The 18,028-nt window shown below is 44.0% G+C and overlaps 1 protein-coding gene across 2 annotated transcripts in view; it reads left to right on the top strand.

Annotated features, from left to right (window-relative positions):
* ntn2 (netrin 2) overlaps positions 1-10,304 on the top strand; it is a 34,584-nt gene extending 24,280 nt beyond the window's left edge. For both annotated transcript variants that reach the window (XM_011603404.2, XM_003961423.3), the window contains exons 4-7: positions 1,138-1,287; positions 3,098-3,151; positions 6,503-6,577; positions 6,669-10,304. In XM_011603404.2, coding sequence (XP_011601706.1) covers positions 1,138-1,287; positions 3,098-3,151; positions 6,503-6,577; positions 6,669-7,048 — 659 coding nt within the window. In that variant the 3' untranslated portion in view covers positions 7,049-10,304. The remainder of the gene's footprint in view (positions 1-1,137; positions 1,288-3,097; positions 3,152-6,502; positions 6,578-6,668) is intronic.
* Positions 10,305-18,028: the final 7,724 nt, after the last annotated feature.

Below are 18,028 nucleotides of genomic sequence, written 5' to 3'. Positions count from 1 at the left end.
TTTCTGGTTATTAGCACAGTCCAAGCAGCCGTGGATGGGGAACATTTATGTGTTGCAGCTTGTTTTATGATCAGGCTTCAGCTCGCACGGATGACCGGGGGTGGGAGCAGATGTGTGCGTAGACGACCAGAGATGGCTTGACTTGACCTCTGACAGCCTCCTCTGTGTATTTTCCTCAGTTCATTCACAAACCGCGTGAGCCAAGCAGCAAGGGTTTTGCACGGACGCTGAAACATCAGATTTATGTCTCCAGCTTCAAACGGAGCGCGGCCACTCTGACACCTGTGCACCTCTCGGCCCTGCCGGAAAAGGCAAATGTGTTTTCTGAGGCTCTTTACTGCGGTTAATCCCCTCTAACCGCGCTTTGAGACACACACCATCACTTTTGGGTTCGTTTCAGGCATTTAACCCCCCCCACCCTTCCCCCATGTGTGGTCAACAGGTGGTAACGCCTCTGTTATAACATACGAAAATATAGAAATACAAAAAAAATAACCAAAAGAAATAGAACCCAACTGATGCAGAAGAAGCAACATTATCAATATGATGTATATTAATATTCCATTACTGTAAGTGTCTGAGTGCAGTGGTGTGAAATTTAAAGTATGCATTTTTATCCTGAAATTATGAATGCTTATTTGATTTAACAGCATGGTTTGGTTAGATCCACGGTTGTTTATGCTGGTGACACACAGGAGGCTGTGTTTGGACTGCACTAAAACACTCTCCCCAGTCCTCTGCTTCCCTTCTCACTCACAATATTTAGTTTCATCCTCTCTCTGCTGCCACCTTCTCTCATGTCTTCAGTGGCTCTCTTGGTAGGTTCAAACTCAACTTCCTAAAAAAAAAAAGCTTTATGTTTCAGAAATTTGCAAAGAACCATCAAACCCTATTAAAGCTTTAGAAAAACAAGGTGACTCGGGCACTGCTTGTTGCTGTTGGCGTCGGCTTGACACTGGCTAAAGGTTTTGGAAGTGAGGGCACATAGCGATGTCATCAGGCCGGCACCGCCAGATTTAACATTCTAACAAAGGAATCCGCTGTTTTGACTGTGCCAGACTTGAAGTATTGATATTCAACAAACTCTCTCTCTCTTCCTCTCTCCCTTCACACCTGCTGCCCCGACCCCCACCCCAGCCTGTGACTGCCACCCTGTGGGTGCTGCTGGCAAGACGTGCAACCAGACCACAGGCCAGTGCCCCTGCAAAGATGGCGTCACTGGCATCACCTGCAACCGCTGTGCCAAAGGCTACCAGCAGAGCCGCTCCCCTGTCGCCCCCTGCATCAGTGAGTCACACACACAGTAAAATTTTAGTGCAGCCGGATAAAAGCTTCTACTGTCAAAACTCTTGATTCTTGGTGCTCTACTTACAGTAAACAGCACCATGTGCCCATGTAAAGTCGACTCTCTGCAGTATACATCAACTTCCTCGGGTTTTTAATTTGTCATGCAAGTTGTGCAGATTCTGAAATATGCCAGTTGCCTGGCACATGGAGCCGAGTGTAATCGGAAACACCTTTACAGCACGCAGCAAGTGCACACGCTCTCCAACAAAGCCAATGTGCCACCTAGCGATGTAGCATTTCCCGCTATATTGAGCCTCACACTGCCAATGTTGTTCCTCTGACATGCAGCTCTGCAGCAGATGGCAGACGGAGGAAACAACTGTAGTCATGCATGGCAGAGCCCGCGCTTAACGAATGCTACTGAAGCAACCCAGAACAGCGAGAAAGGCTTAATTGAATTGGCCCATTTCACTAATTCTCTGGATTTGTCTCACAGTTGGAGTCGAATAACGATGTATTCTCAATCCAAAATGAGATATAAGCTAGGATAAATATTCCATTCAGTCTTAATCTGTATTTAAGTACATGAACATGTTTGGATCCATGACAGTATTAATGACAACTGCGTATGCATGTCTGCGGCCTCATGGTGAGAAGACAAGCCCCTTAAGCTGCCAATTAGTATGATGGCGGCAGCCCTCATTTGAATGATCCTTTCATCATCTGTCCATCTTTGCGAGATGTGACCGTAAAGGGCACGCGGAAAACAAGCTCCTTCCAACAGCTGCGCCTGCCTTTGCTAAGCTCTGGGCCCTTGTTTGTTTTTGTTGGTGGGGTGTCCATGATTTCAGAGACACAACTGTTCCTTGTCTCGCTCCAACAACCGCCCACCGGTACTGTCCTGCTCGCTTGGTTTAAACCATCAGCCTCCCAATGAAAAGCAGATCCTGAGGATGGAGGCAAAGCCAGCCTTCCCAGTGGCTGCGGTTAAAGCAGAGAGCCTGTTGTTAACGGCAGCATTTGTATTAGAAAGTTGAATACATTTACAAGTGAGGTCCTGGAGGAATTCCACCAGCTTGAGAACAGCCAGCGGGCACAGGGAGGGAGTGTCGCATCTGTCTCAAGATGATCCAACCAAAATTAGCCCGTGCCATCTGTCCATTTGTCTACGCTTGCATTAGAGTTACGCCGCCATGTCGACCCAGCATCTGTTTCAGGAGGACAACACCAATCTAAGGCAGACACGCTCTCACCCAGAGGTATCGAGCGTGAGCTTTGAACCGACTGACTTCTCCATAACAGGATTATTGCATGTACTGAAAGCCGAAATGGGATCATCAGACATGCATTTCATTCCTCGACTTACACAGTACAGGATCTTTCAACATATTCCTTAAAATGTTGGAAAAACCACCGCTTTGGTCTGTGGAATTCATGGTTTGTTTGAGCTCTTCTTCGCTTTCACCACCAATAAGTATCTCTGTCAGTGTTTATCTAGCATGTCTGACTCCAAATCCCCCGCGTGTTCTTGGGTGCATTGTTGACATAAGTCACAATCCAAACTTACAGTGTTATAAGCCTGCTGTTTTTTCCTCCTTACGATTAGCCTAAACTTTCTATTCTGTTGTGGGTGTATTCACATATTCATAAATGTCTGTGGAATTACTTTTATTGAATTCAGACATGCTTCAGTTCTTTGACTGCTCATGCACTGTTAGCAGCCACAGAGCCAGATCATTTAGACCATACTTGAAAGGTAAGAACGTGCATTTAACCAGTGAGATGACTGTGTTTCTGGTGTGCTTTGCAGAAATCCCAGTGGTCAGCCCCACAGCTGTGGTGAGCAGCACAGAGGAACCAGCAGGTCGGTAGACGCTCTCTGCACCTCACCCCTTAAGCACCGCTGCTTTATGAGAGGAACAAAAACACGTTTTTTTTAAGTACTGCATTTCTGGACTTGACTTTTAAGGTGTGGAATAAATATTAATGAAGGGTTGGTCCTGTCTTTTGAAATTCTCCACATAAAATGAGTGAACTGGGACCTGCAGAATTTTTTCCATTGTCTTAAAAATCAGTGTCAGTGGCGCAGTTTCCCTGCTAACCTCCAGAAAGTGGAGCTGTACTCGGCACAGCAGCAGTCTGAGGCCAAGGCCAGCAGATAGACAGACAATTAGTTAAACGTTAGCTGGGAGACACAGTGGAAAGAGGAGTTCTCAGGCATGAAAGAGGGTTTTTCTGCCCGATCAAGGGGAAATTTGTTCTGTCTCGAATGTCCAACACAGACTGCATTCAGTTATCCTTCCCTTACTTTTTTGTATCTGTGTCCTCATAATCGGAATGTTGGAAAAGACGCTTTATTTTTATTTATTGCATTAATTCATCGCAGATGTTGTTCCATAAAGGCTTCCAACAAGGTGTATTTTCACTTTTATTTAGAAAGATGGCCACCTTTAAAGCTAAAAGCTAATAGTAAAGAGACGGGTATTTCTATTGAAAGTTGATGATATTTGCTTTCCTGCCAATAGATTTATGAAGTAAACTAATAATTATCTCAACACAACTGAATTCCTAATCTTATTGGCATTTTGGCTCCAACTATTGTTTATGTTTACAAGAAAAACAATTTTCTATTGTGCCACCCTGTTTTTCCATTTTCTGCCAATTATCAACATATTTTTCATTACACATTTTCATATGATAAAGGGTTTTTTGAATTTATACTGTTTGTACTTCAGAGCCTTTTGGAAAAGAAATTTCTTAGCACAGGCACTCAAAGGCCTCTCTGGTGGGTTTTTTTGCTTCCCTGGGAAAATGTTACCAGGTCTAAGAACACAAGAGTTGTTGATCGCCAATTCAGCTCAGGTCCTACCAAAATGGACCAGAGAATTTGCCCCATCTTTCTCCCTCTGAAGCTACCGTGAAACTAGAAACCTCAGAGGCGGTGGGTGCAATTTGTCCTTGTCATGGCACAATGAGAGGGGCTCAACAGATCAGGGGCATCTGGAGCCCCAGCAGAGTGCCAAGTGCAAGTCAGTGGGTGATTCAGGTAAAGAGCAAAGGAAGAGTCTTCGTGGGAAAACTCAATTTTATACCTTTGGGCACACACACACACACACACACACACACACACACACACACACACACAGAGTGATAATGGTCTAATGAAAGCCATGCAGATGCAGGGCTGCATGCTAGTCTCACACAAATGCAGAACCTACAGAGACGGTAACGATCTGCACATGAAACCACACACTGACTTATAATGAAAAACCAAGCCGCCATCTTTAATATCGGTCTGTCGGTCACACACACACATAAATCCATCCTTTTGCACAGCGTCTGCATCCACACCTCAACTCATTTTTTTTATCCTGTCTTGAGGTTATTGGAAGTTACCATCTGCTCTTTCTTTCCCCTTTTTATTCATTTTCTCTCCTTTCTCTGGCTAATAAAACCTCCAGCACTCTGATATATGGCCAAGCCTCCTGGACGTTTTTATGAGCTCCTCGTTCCCCTGTTTTTTCCCTTCTTCCATTGCTCCATCCGTCTCGCCCCCAAAATGAACAATGTAACACTCCACTCTGATGCAGCTCAGAAAATGTAATTCCTCTCTCTCGTGGCCATTTTTACATCCTAATTGCTGTGTTTGATGTCCAGCAACTTTATTTGATTTGGGAAGCAACGGGACTGAATGGTTTCCCCTCTGAAGGCCTGACCGCGGATACCAAACCTGTTAGTCGCATGTGGTTTTTCAGTTTCATGCCCTGACATTCTAAGTGAGCAGAATGGTCAGCTTCTCAGAATTTCTCTGATCTGTGTTGGAAAATGTTCATATTTGTAACTTTTAAACTGTTCCCATAGTTTTGTGAGTGGAATAAATGGATCCAAATGTGTACGGTTTATAAAATCCAGTGGCATCACGTCATGTGCGGCAATGATCAACAGTGCCTGTTTCATGTAGCTCACCATTATTTCACTTTTCCACTGAATTTGCCTTACCTCTATACCACTCTAAACACCTTTGGAACTGCCAGTTGTTTTTTTGTTTTTTTTTCCATGTATAAACTTAAATGAAAAGGCAAGATGTTTGTTAGCATTAGCATTATCCAGCATCAGAAGATATAATCCAGATCACCGTGATAGACAGCAAAGGTGACCAGGATTTATTATTAGCAGGCACTAACATCGCATTTTAGGATGGTCTGGACTATAATAATATACTGTAGGTAGTATTTTAAAACATAGTTATTACAAACATGTAGCAGCGAGTAGAGAGGATGCATATTAAGTGGATACTGTCAGGACTATAGGAAGATATTTTAAAAGCAGTCATACCACTCTGTTTTTGAAACTATATTTCAAATTTCTTAATATTGTATTGTGGGATGAATACAAGATTTTCTTTAGCCCTCTTTTTTGTGATTATCTAGAACCCCTCTTAAAACACTGTGATGACAGAACAATATTTTTATGTGTTAGTTACACAGGCTGCGTTAAACTTATTCCAACTTACATGTCTGCAGTGGAAAGTGTCATTTAAAGAAAAAATACTTTTTTTCTTTTAAACTTTTGGCCTTAGAGAAACCGGAATATTGCGGCCAAAGTGATTTCAAAATTACTTAAATTGAGCTGCCTTTTTATTTTTTCATACCTCTTCTGAAGACACCTCACCACTGACAGCTCTACCTATACATGGTCAGTAGAGGTCATCTGTCCAACGTGTGGTCTCAGTCATCACACTGGCAGCCAAGGCCTATTCAACTGCATCCAACCATGAACTGCTTCCACCACGCTCTGTTTTTCTTCAAGATCCCTGAAAACATGTCAAACGCAACACTTTTTTTCCACTCTGGTATGTTTCACCTGCCTCTCGCTGCTGCCATTGGATGTGTGATTTAGTCTTTGTTGTCCTTTAGCTATGCAGACCAGGCTCAACGGCATCCGCCCGCCCGCATCTGCCTCTGTGTGCTTTCACAGTACATAAAACTGTGTTAAGTCGCACAGACTTTGCATAACAGATGTGCTTCTCCTCATTTCTGTGCTCCCAGAGCTCCCCATAATGCACTGTGATACGGTGTGAAATTGTCTTAAAATGTAACCTCGGCAATTTGAAGTGTGTAAGCGTCCCATTATGCGTGGAATATGAGTGTCAGCAGAAGAGCTGTGGTGTTCTCAGCTGGTTTAACTGAAGCGATGGTTCTGCTTGTTTCTGCAGATTGTGAGTCCTACTGTAAACCAGTCAAAGGAAATCTGAAGATCAACATGAAGAAATATTGCAAAAAGGATTATGGTAAGACAGTCAGTCGAACAAGAGTGATTCTAAATGTTCAGTATATGATGTATTAACCTCAGCATATTTTTGTGTATAAATGTGTCTATAGCGGTCCAAGTCAATGTTCTGGATATGGAGACCATTGGAGACTGGGCCAAGTTCTCAGTGAATGTGGTGTCGGTGTACAAGAGCCGTGGTGAGCCCTTAAAGCGAGGCGATAACGTCCTTTGGGTCCACATGAAGGACCTGGCCTGCAAGTGCCCCAAGATCCAGATGAGCAAACGATTCTTGGTGATGGGAGGCAGCGACGGTGGGACCGCTGTGGGTCCAGGATCTGGGCCCAGTCCCGGAGCCCCCAGTCCAGGAGCAGAGAGAGTGGGCCTAATGGCTGATAAGAACAGCCTGGTGATCCAGTGGAGGGACGTTTGGACAAGACGCCTGAGGAAGTTCCAGCGCAAAGAGAAGAAGGGGAAGTGCAACAAAGTGTGATGGAATAGCGAGCGCCCATCCCTACCTCTCCCTGGATCAGCCGCTTCCATGAACCCACTGATCACCAAAATCTTTCCCCATCACAGGAACACATTAGAAAAACTGCATGTACCCTACCTGTTTGAAGGACTATGATTTGTGTAAATTGTATAATTATTTTACTTTTTTTCAAGATTTGTCAGTTGTCGATTGGTTTGCCTTAAAAAGGGACCATTAAAAAGGGTATGAAGTGTACACTAAAGAGACGCCATTCCCTCCCCTTGACGACGACAGCAGAAATGTCCACCCCAAAAAGGCGACCCTCGGCCTGACCCCCCCTTCTTCCTCTTCTTCCTCTGTTCCTGTCATGGCTGAATCTCTCCTGCCCCTCAGTCTGACATCGTAATACCAGTGCTCACTCTTCACAGACCTCTTCCAGGATTTTTTTTTTTTTTTTGACAACTGACTGATCTTCCCCGGCTCAATGTTCCGGAAACAAACTGAAAACATTTGAATAAATAGGGTCTGCCGGCTCCTGGTCTTTGCAGTATCTTCAACAGGCTGTAATTGTGAAACTCTCGTCCTGTGAGGAATCAAGGGCTCCCATTACAGGGACAATTTCCACAGCAAACCTCAGTCACGCTACCACTGCTGCTGCCACCAGACGGCCCTCACAGACTAAACTGCTCATGTAGGTTGTTATATCTGCAAGTATTCGATAGTAGAGTTTATATCCTTTGTATTATCTCATCCTTTCATATCCCAGCGAAATATTCATTCTATAGATGTGTCCTCTGGTTGCGTTTCTAGGCTGAGTAAAGCTTTTAGCATGCATGAGTCACATCCCAGGGCTCCAGGGAAGGCGCATCCTCTCGTGAGTGGTTTCCAAAGTCGTGCATCACCATCATGACTCATTGCTTGTCACTGTCAGGAAGAACAATTATCCTGTGTGGGCAAACGGCTGGAATTTCAGAACGATTCTGATATTTCCACGGAGGCTTCTGAATAGTTTTTCTTCACAGATCGGTGCCCTGCTCGGTGTTGTCCATCTAGATGTTAAGCTGTGTGCCCAGTGTCATCATTTGTATTTATACGTGCGAACCTTGTGCTGATGTGTCCGTTGACTGGCAGGCTGTTGTTTGCCAAAATAAGAGAATTGAGGGTTCCTTTTCATGCAGTAAAACGAAACAAGTTCGATAAATACCACATCCATGTGTTTCGCGAGCGTATTTTGACAAAATGAATGAGGCTGGAAAGTTTTTAGTGCTCACTGATTGTATTATTACACAAGAAGCTCACATTTCATTCCTCGTGTGCTTTGTTGTGTTTGCATGTTTGTGGTTTTTGCTGGTCCATCATAATCTTAACGTGAGCAGAAGACCTAAACCAGTATGAGCATTGAATTCCAAAGGAAAACTACCCAAGTCATCTACTTGCCCACCATAACACGGTCCCTGTCATCCTTTGCCAAATAAGCATAGTCAGTTTTTAAATTCAATTAAGGGACTGTGGAGGTCAGGACTAACGAAAACCACAGAGAACCATCTGGGTGCTCTCCAGCTTTTTATCTGCCTTTTGCTTTTATTTCATTTTATAAAGCACATTTCCACTTATTTCTGAGAAAGAGGAAAAGATAAACACAGATTTTAAGGGGCACTTGGAGCCAGTGTAGCGGCCTGTGTGTGTGTGTGTGTGTGTGTGTGTGTGTGTGTGTGTGTGTGTGTGTGTGTGTGTGTGTGTGTGTGTGTGTGTGTGCACGCGCTGAGAGCAAGTGACCACATTTTTCTGACTGTGGTCGTTTGTTTGGTTTGTCATCCTGTCAAAAATGCCTCTCTTCTACATGTCAGCCACCTTCCCTCTCAAAGGCCAGTTTTAAGCTCTTTCTTGTCATGGACTCATTGTTTTTAGATCGGCGACAGCACAGAACCAGACTGCCAACGAACATCCGTCTCAGTGGCCGGCTGTTCTGCACTATGCTGTATCTGAACCCGTGTATCAAACTGTGAAAAACACACTCACACAGGTGCAGGCTCTGAATGTACGTGTTATGCTAATATTTTTCTCTCGTAACGACATGTTCCTCTATCCAGAAATGATCCATAACCCGCTTTTTCTGAAAGGACTGAGGTGCAAACAAGGAAAATGCAGAGCCAAGCTGTTATTAGTTGTTCACGGCGGTCTGTATGACAGGTGGTGGTGGAACCGCACCGGCCTCCTCGCGCTGGTATGCGCGTGTAGCGTGACACGTTGTGATTGATGGTCAAATTACGTGCCCACGAGGCCTCTCTGGCACTCAGTTCCTTAAACACCCAACACATTACTGCTCTTAAATCTGGACTTTCGATTTGCGAACGTAAAAACCTGAACGAAATCCTCTGGGTTCTTTTGAGCCCGCTGGCTCTCTGCTTCTTCCTGTTAAGTGCCCACCCTGAATGTCGGAATAAAGATAAGGAGTATGAGAGAGCCAGATGTTGTTCGGAGGGTGGAAGTACAGTCTCGTGAAAACTGTTTAGCGAGCTTCATACAGAGAGCCGTCCTGTTGTTTTCCTTTAACAAGCCCGGGCAGCTTGGCAGTGGAACTGAGGCCATAACTGGTGTGCTTTGTTCCCCCCTTAACAGCATTTATTGCATTCACAGGTGTGTGTGTGTGTGTGTGTGTGTCTGTGTGTGTGCATGTGTGTGTATGTGTGTGTTGGTGCCCCCTCCACCCGAGTCAACAAGTGATATGCACATGAAGGCAAAGGCAGACTTTATGGATGATTTTTCCGTTTTGCCACATTTTATTGTTTGCTTGAGCAGCGTATGATGGAGAACTACGTTTTTCACACCTCCTCCCCGTCTTTCTTCTTCTTCACATCCAGCTCGCCTTGTTTAATAGGTCTTTACACGTTTTTATAATGGTGTAAATATGTACTGAACACGCCTCTCGCCATTTGTGTTGTCGTTTTTTAAAACGTCACTTTGTCGTGGATGACTCACGTGTGTGGATGTTCAAACCAGATGATGTTATATGGATGTAGAAACCAGAAACATATGCTTTTGTGATCACGACCACAAAGATGTGGTTCAGATGCTACGCAGAATGTATTCCTTTAGGTTTTCTGGCGTTTCCAGGCAACAGTCACCCATTTACGAATGACTTTGCAGAGTAAAAATGTGACACGTGCTGTTCGGACCCTGTGCTTCTCCAAGAGGCACGGACAGCAGCCGACACGATGACCCGGCACTCTGCGTTACATTAATGGCTTGGGAATAATGCTTTAATTACAAAAAAAAATGACAACCGACCCTTCTTGGGGAACAAATGGATTCATCCCTCGTGCCACTTCTGCTCCTCACTTTATTATATCAAAGTCTTCCTTGTACATTTTTCCTCTGAGGCAACGAACCACTGACTTTTTAAACTAAATGATAAAAAAATAAATTATTAGTTAATGAGCCACGTGTTGTCTCTTTAATTCCAGTCGTTAGCTGATATGCGTGTTTCCGCCTTGGAAAGTATGCGTGTGTACGCGAAGCACTGCTCTGGTGTGTTTCCACCCTCTGGACTAGACTGAGGGAGACTGTCAGCCAGTGTGGTTTCACTCCTCTATGAACAGAGCTCAAGCTCTGTAAATAAACACTGAGACACACACACTTGAATACGGAGCTCACCTCGGAGGAAACCCAACTCCCCAAAGCAGGAAACCCCTCTGTTTCTCCCGCCGTCTCTCTCTCACCTACAATCTCCTCATCTCTCCACCCTCTAACCAAACAGGCCGGTTCCATCCATTCTGGTGAATTTAAATCAAAAACTGATGACTCACTCCAGATTACCCTGTTTTGTCTTATTTTACCAACAAGCACATGTATTTGAATCACGTACATCCAACGCGGACTCTCTGCAGCCATTAACCGACGAAGATGACCAGTTTGTTTTGGCTACATCTCAGGGTCCAAAGGGAAACCAAAAACCACAAACCACAGAAAAGAATGATTGGGCTGATCTGGGACCGTTTCTTTAAGCACATGTTTGCTTATTTAGATGGTTTAGATGGTGCATGTTGCCATGTTAGCCCCATCAACAGCTTGATAAATACAGTCACAGTCGTATGGTCGCTGAAAATCACAATATCATTACTAGTGAAAAGACTGTTTATCTGTGAACTTCACCATGTTTGCAGGTAAAACTGAGCTTCAGAGAGACGTGCCATTAAATTCAAAAGCAGGTTTGGCCCAGTACTCCCCATTCTCCCTCCTCCATGTACTGACACTCACACATGTCCAGAAAAACCACATCACCAACCAGAGGAGGGGGGAGGGGGGGTTGACCAGTCGGGCTTTCATAAGCTGCCAAAGCGGCTTCTTTGCCTTTAAACTGAGCCCTATCATCGGTCTGCTTCAAAGCTCAATCACACTATTTTCAGGATGGAGTCTGTGCGTGTGTCTGTTTCTTGCATTTTCTATTTTTCTTGAATGCATTTTTCTTGCTTTTCATCACATTCACAACTCTCCATTCTAATGAAGACATATTCCCCTTTCTTATTTCTTTCCCTTTTTCCCCCTTGTTCCCTATGGAGGCACTAAAGGCATGTGCTAATATCTGAGCGTGTCTGCGAACACTCATGCACGCTTGTACGCGAGTGTGTGCGGGTCACCAAGTGCTAACCTCCCCACCCACCACCTCTCTGAAAGACCGCAAAAAATGTGGCGAGAAATCTGTGTGGACCCAGAGCATAAATATTCAGAGGTGAAGGTCTGATCCTCTCGCTCTCCCTCTCTCCTCAATCCACGTCTTTTGGCTGAGTGAAACCAGCTGTCGTCTGAAGACGCACCACTCCCTCTGGAACTGACAGCATGCGTGACAATGACCACACCTCTGCTTGTACATTTGTCGTCCTTCAATCTCTCCAGTTTTCCTTCTTTTTAGTTTTCCACTGGAGGAAAAAAAAGATTTCATCCTCCTGAGGAGAATGCCTTCTCTCACTTTCAAACACACACAGACGTGGGCTAATCACAACCACGATTCTCAGTTTCCCCAGAAACAAACGCGTGATGTCCAGAATTGGAGTACTGCTGTTGCACAAAACTGAGATTGTGTGTTTCTTTGTTTGTCTTTTTAACTTGAGAATCCAACTTTATTGGGCCAGTGAGTGATTGAAAATGATTCGGGAATCGGGGGTAATTTAAAACCAGTGTGGTCTCTGATAGGAGCATTGTGCAGCCTAAGCCTGCTCCTAATCCACCCTGCAGTTCTGTGTTTGATTGGGTACTGTTGAAAATGGGGATGAGTCCATCTCTTCAAAGCCTGTAACATAGAAGGAATGTGTGTGTGTGTGTGTGTGTGTGTGTGTGTGTGTGTGTGTGTGTGTGTGTGTGTGTGTGTGTGTTGCATTATGATCACAATATCGGGATTAGTTAAACCTATAAATATTGATAGAGATTATTAATGCTAATATTCTTCCATATTCATTAAGAACTACAACGCTGAGCTTCCACCGCAGCATTGACAAAAACTGCTTTAATGATGCATAAAAATTAATTGTGGTGATGTTTTTGGCTGTGAACACAGGATTTTATGGTTTTAGGACAACTTTGCGATTCTGAAATCAGACACTGTTGTTGGATGGGATGTGACTGAGGTCTTAGCTATAAATTTGGAAGCATAAAAGCTTATTCCCAATGCCCTCATTGTTTAGTTGGGCTGTATGACACACGTTTGGTTTTGACACGGGGGACCAATTAATCATTAATTCAAAGCATGGAAAGTGCAATATAACCACGAGAAAAACAGCTACATTGCAGCCATGTGATGATTCAGAAGAAATACGTTCTGAATTGTTATACTGTATTTCAAAAACAAGCTTTATTAAGTCATGTTTTATCATCGATGACAAGCTGATTGGTAAAAATGTGCCATAGAACGAATTGGCCTTCAGCTGCACCCACATCTCAGCCAAACATGTGAAAAAATATGCATAATTCAGTGGTAATCCTTGGACAGGCTGTGTTTAAACAAATCTGACTCATTTTCTGGAATACATATAGCAATTTTCTTCATGTGATGCTCAGAAGAGAATTGGTTCTTGGATAAACCCTTGGTTGAAAAGCTTCTAAAACGCATGTAAAATTAGCTGCCAACATTCTTTTCTTAGTATTTCCAAGATGTGGAGTCTTCTGTTGCTTGAAACTTACAAGGAAAAAAGTTGTTGGTGTGGTTATTCCCCTTTCCTCTGGGCACAGGTATTTCTTTCTGTTTGACACCTCAGGCTAGATTCTAACCTTGTACCACTTCAGGGCCCATCTGTTGGCATTTAGCACCAGCTTTCCCTCCTCTGCACTGATCTCCGGTCCTCATGAACTGCCCTAATTTGTCTGCCAAAGCCCGCTCTGATTGCTACCATGTGATGTTATGTGAAAGGTGAGCGATGCCTCCTGTCTGTGAGGATGGAAAGGCAAACAAGGCTGAAGAGGAAAGTTGTTAAAGGATGACATATAGAGGGAGAGACAGAGGGCAAGTTCTTATCGTGCCTCTCTTTGTAATACAATGAAGGATCGAAGCTGAGGCGCTCCGGTATCAGCCGGGAACGTTTCAGGTCACACTTGGGTGTGTGGAGTCCAGAGTGATCTTAGTTTTGGTTTCAGTGAGGTGTTCACTAATAATGATGGCAGTGGTATAGAGTGTTTAAACATGCTCTGTTGGGCTTTATTTATGAACATCTGTGTGCTGACCATAACCTCAGCGTGCTTTCACTCCTAAATTTATAACACTGACATTATTTATTTCTTCTGTACTCAGCAGTCCCAAAACCTATCTGACCCTCTAAATACAGGACCCTGAATGTCTGTACGCTTTCTGTCAATCAGAATTTGTGATGAAAAGATCCACGCCTGACTTGTTCGGCCTCTGAGTGATTGACAATTTAACAATCATCGCTGAGATGGCCAGATGACCTCCTCTTGAGCTCCTTCCACAAATCCTGCAGGAACGCTGCCACAGACCAATTAGAGCAAGTGAACAAGCCGAGTTGTCCAAACGTTTTAGATCATTCATGGATCAAGAAATAATTCAAGAGCAGGGGACTTGATTGACGTTTGGCATTCCATAAGCAAAGGTTGGGATGATTTTGAAAGGACCTAGTGGACAGTAGGTGAATTGGACACGGAGCATTCCTTGTCTTCATCCGCCAGAGGAAGTTCTGGACAACCAAGGCTTTGTGTCCGCCAGGGAAAGCAGGAATAAAGCTCTTGGTTAAACAACGCAGACACCTGTGAAAATATGGGCAGCGCACCACACATCAATCCAAATAAACTGGCTTTGGAATCATACGAGGGCACGCTCCGTTGACAGATGCCACTCGACAGTGGTACTACTGGCCTATAAAACACTTCGCTAACTTGATGGTAAAAGCAAGTGCTTTGTAGTAATTCTGAACGCTAAACTGAGGCAAAAAAAGGTTGACTTAAGCGATTGTGTCCAAAGGAAAATACCTCAGTAGGTGCAAAACACAGAAAACGACATCTAAGGATGGACTGAAGCTGCAATTGCTGTAATAAAAGCAAACACTTTTGGGTGTATGTCACAGGTCATTGCCAAGTAAAGTCCAAAGCAGCACCAACACAAGCAGTGGCTGCAGAGAAGGGCCATAAAAGGTCAAAGGTTAGTGTTGCCTCCACTGACAGAACTGCTCTTCAGGTAGATGGTGGCCAAAGGCCATCCAGGCTTTAACCATTGCTGTTTTTAATCCTCTCCAAAACAAGAAAGGAAAAAAAAGGTTTGTATTTACAGATCACACGGACAGAATGAAAAGTGTAGGATCTGGTCAAAAAAAATAGAGCAAATTTAGTCTAGAAATTGATGGAACAAAAAGACCTCACATAACTCCCCACACACACACATTCACACACACACACACACACACACACACACACACACACACGTGTGTGTGCGCGCATCCAACATGACATGCAGGTGTGTAAATCTTCACCACATAACACAAGAGCAATGATATTCACAGATATGGAGACTGTCAGTAAGGAGCAATAGAAAGGCTCTTTTAGCAGCGCTCCACCTGAATGTGCACCTGTCCAGGCTATCCCAGAAATACGAGACGGTGGGGGCAGGGAAACCCCAGTGAAAGTGACAGAGCCAGATGTGCAACTTTCTGCTTTTTCAAAAGACTTAAATATAGTTTATGGCTGCTAAAGGAGGTCATCTCAGAGGCTATGGGACATCGGTAATAAATTGATAATTCTCCCGTCTCCTGGAAACAGCGTGCTTTCTCACACGACCTCAAAGGTCTTCACACACATTCCCTCCTGTTTTGAAAATAATAACAGCATAGACGTTAGTAAGTGTTTTCATAGCCTGTTGAAGCAGCTTTGTGAATAATGAAAAACACATCAGAGGTGCAGCATCCTGACGAAGCGCTGAACTCCTCAACCCAACTAGATCCCCTCTGTGTCGCCATAGGCAACCCACAAATGGCGGTTATCTCTGAAGTTCATGCTCTCTGGCCTCTCCGGGCAAAGCCCGGGAATATGGGTGCCAGGCTACTATGGCCGTGTAATGATTATGACTTCAAGGCTGAGGCAAGGAGAGGGTTAGTGGTGCTGGTGGGGTGTTACCAGTCAAAAACTATGTATAATAACAACCAGGTGAGAGGGCTCTGTAAGTTCATTGGAATGCTACAGACTCCCACCACCCTGTCTGATTACAAAAGGAACATTTATGAGCTGAAAGACATTAAAAAACAGGCAGAAAATTGATTTATGATTGCATTATTCTCGTCATGTCCAGGTGCCGATTACGCAGTAGTAAAGCTACGCGACGAGAGAACAAGCCGATGTGATTTTCATTTTGCAGCAAACACACCGCTGGCTAGTCTCTAAGACTTCACCCTCACGCTATTCCTGCCTTCTTTATCTTTCAACAAATCAGATTACTCGGTCATTCAGTTAAGGCTGACAGTCAGTGGGAGTCAATTACAAGACACTATTTGAAAAGTCCCTGAAGACCCGTTGCTTTGTGGTGTGAACAGCAGTGTCTGGTTACACATCTTAAGCGAGCTGCCATTAGAAGGTGTTGAGCTACATTATGGCCGACACCACGCCTACAGTGACCACTGTGGCTGCAGCTTTTCAGCATTGTTCCGCGAGCCTCTCTGGAGCCGGAGCCAGTAAATCAATCCTTGTCTTGTAACTGTTGGTGTTGTACAGATTAAATTACTTATCTGTGATTGTTGTGTTGTATGAGAGCGAGATTACGGGGAAGAGCAGACGATTCGAGTATTTACGTTGAAACTTCACATTTTTATTTGCTTTGTGGTATCTCTACATACTTTCATTATCTTGAATGTTTTGATTACTGAAGGCAGCAGGACTAAATAATTTCATTTCTCTAATTCTTTTTCTTGAATGTCAACATCTGGTTGAGATTAAGGGGCCATCTGGACATCCCCACCGCATACCTAACCAACCAATCCACCCACCGAAAGATGGAAAGTTGTGTTCAGGGCTCACTTTTTTGTGGAAAATTTAGTTCAGGCAAAGAGTGAATTGACACAAATTAATTATATTTGTTTTACAGGAAAGCAGGATTCTGTCATGGCACTTTGCACATGCTCGATCTCGTCATTCTGAACATCAAACTTTGTAGCAGCAGCATGATGATTCCATGAGCCTGCAGTTTAATGTAGATTATTCAGTGGCAAAAACACCAGGATCCAGACACACACGGAATGGAAAACAGAAGAAGCAGTCAATTAATGTGGTCCTTAAAGGCAAATGAAAGGTTCTCCATCCCAGAGTTGGAATGTTGTTTGGTTGCTAAGGGTGAGGAAAACTCAATTTTGACATATCTTCTGCCCAGGCTGTTCGTATGTATTCAAAATATTTCTTCTTCTAAATTTGAGTAAATACGTGCACGTCACACCAGGCCGGTCTCATTAAATGCATCCTCCGGCCCTTAAAGACCCTTCAGAGAGCACACCTGAGCTGACTCATAAAGCTTCCAGGCAGCCTGTGCAGCTGTCTTACATGCAGTTTGTGATTGTTGGCTTCTTGTTCCCCCTCCCTCAACTCCCAGGTTCACCTGGTCATGCACGCTCCACTTTGCGAGTCTCTGCATCTTGATGGGTTTCATTTCTTTCCTGATTGTAATGTCTGGTTGCTCCTGTGTGGTACATCGTATATATTCGTTTCACGGGTTCTTCTCGGTGATTCCATCCCTCTAATTTTTTACCGCCACACACACCTGCACTGTCACTTAAATACCTGTTGTTGTTGCAAACCCATCATTCACTTTCACCCCAAAGCTTTTCCTTACTGTCGTGGCGTAAGTGCATGTTTGTGCACAGTTTCCAAAGAAGCCATGCTTGTGTAAGCGTGCAGGAACAAAAAAGTTATGCAGAGGGAAGCACAAACAGCACATCCATTCCGTACACTTCCAAGTGCATGACCAGCAGGGTAGAAGGTGAGCTTTTTCCCAAAGGGACCTCTGCCAGTTTTCTTTTCATTACTCTACCGAGGAGGTAAACCCCCACTATCACAATAAGCTTTATTTTTATCGACAGGTCCAGACGGAAGCGGCATTCCAGGGCATTAGGCTCAATTTCATATGGCCTCCAGTGTTTTTAGGGAATACCATTCTCCCACAATTGCCCCATGCCCCCCACTTTATTTTCCTTTTTGGGAGGGGGGATATATGGAACATGCTGCTCACTCAATATCAAATCTCCGCTGGTACTATACATTGTTATTTCAAAAGGGGTCTATAGATTAATTTAATTTGTTTGTCTTACATTGTGGCCATTACTGTGCACTCACTCTAGTTACACTCCTCATCCTGGTTTCCATTTCAACTTGCCAAGAGTTTCATGTGAAATAAACCTTTTGGTGAATATGATGATGATGATGATGATGATGATGATGATGATGATGATGATGATGATGAATGGTAGGAGTGGTCTGAAAATGTAGTCTGATATCTCTGCCCAAATGCAAGAGATAGATCAGTAGAGC

This window comes from Takifugu rubripes, chromosome 1 (genome assembly GCF_901000725.2).
Source record: "Takifugu rubripes chromosome 1, fTakRub1.2, whole genome shotgun sequence".
Lineage (NCBI taxonomy): Eukaryota > Metazoa > Chordata > Actinopteri > Tetraodontiformes > Tetraodontidae > Takifugu > Takifugu rubripes.
This window is presented reverse-complemented; position numbering and strand designations above follow the sequence as displayed.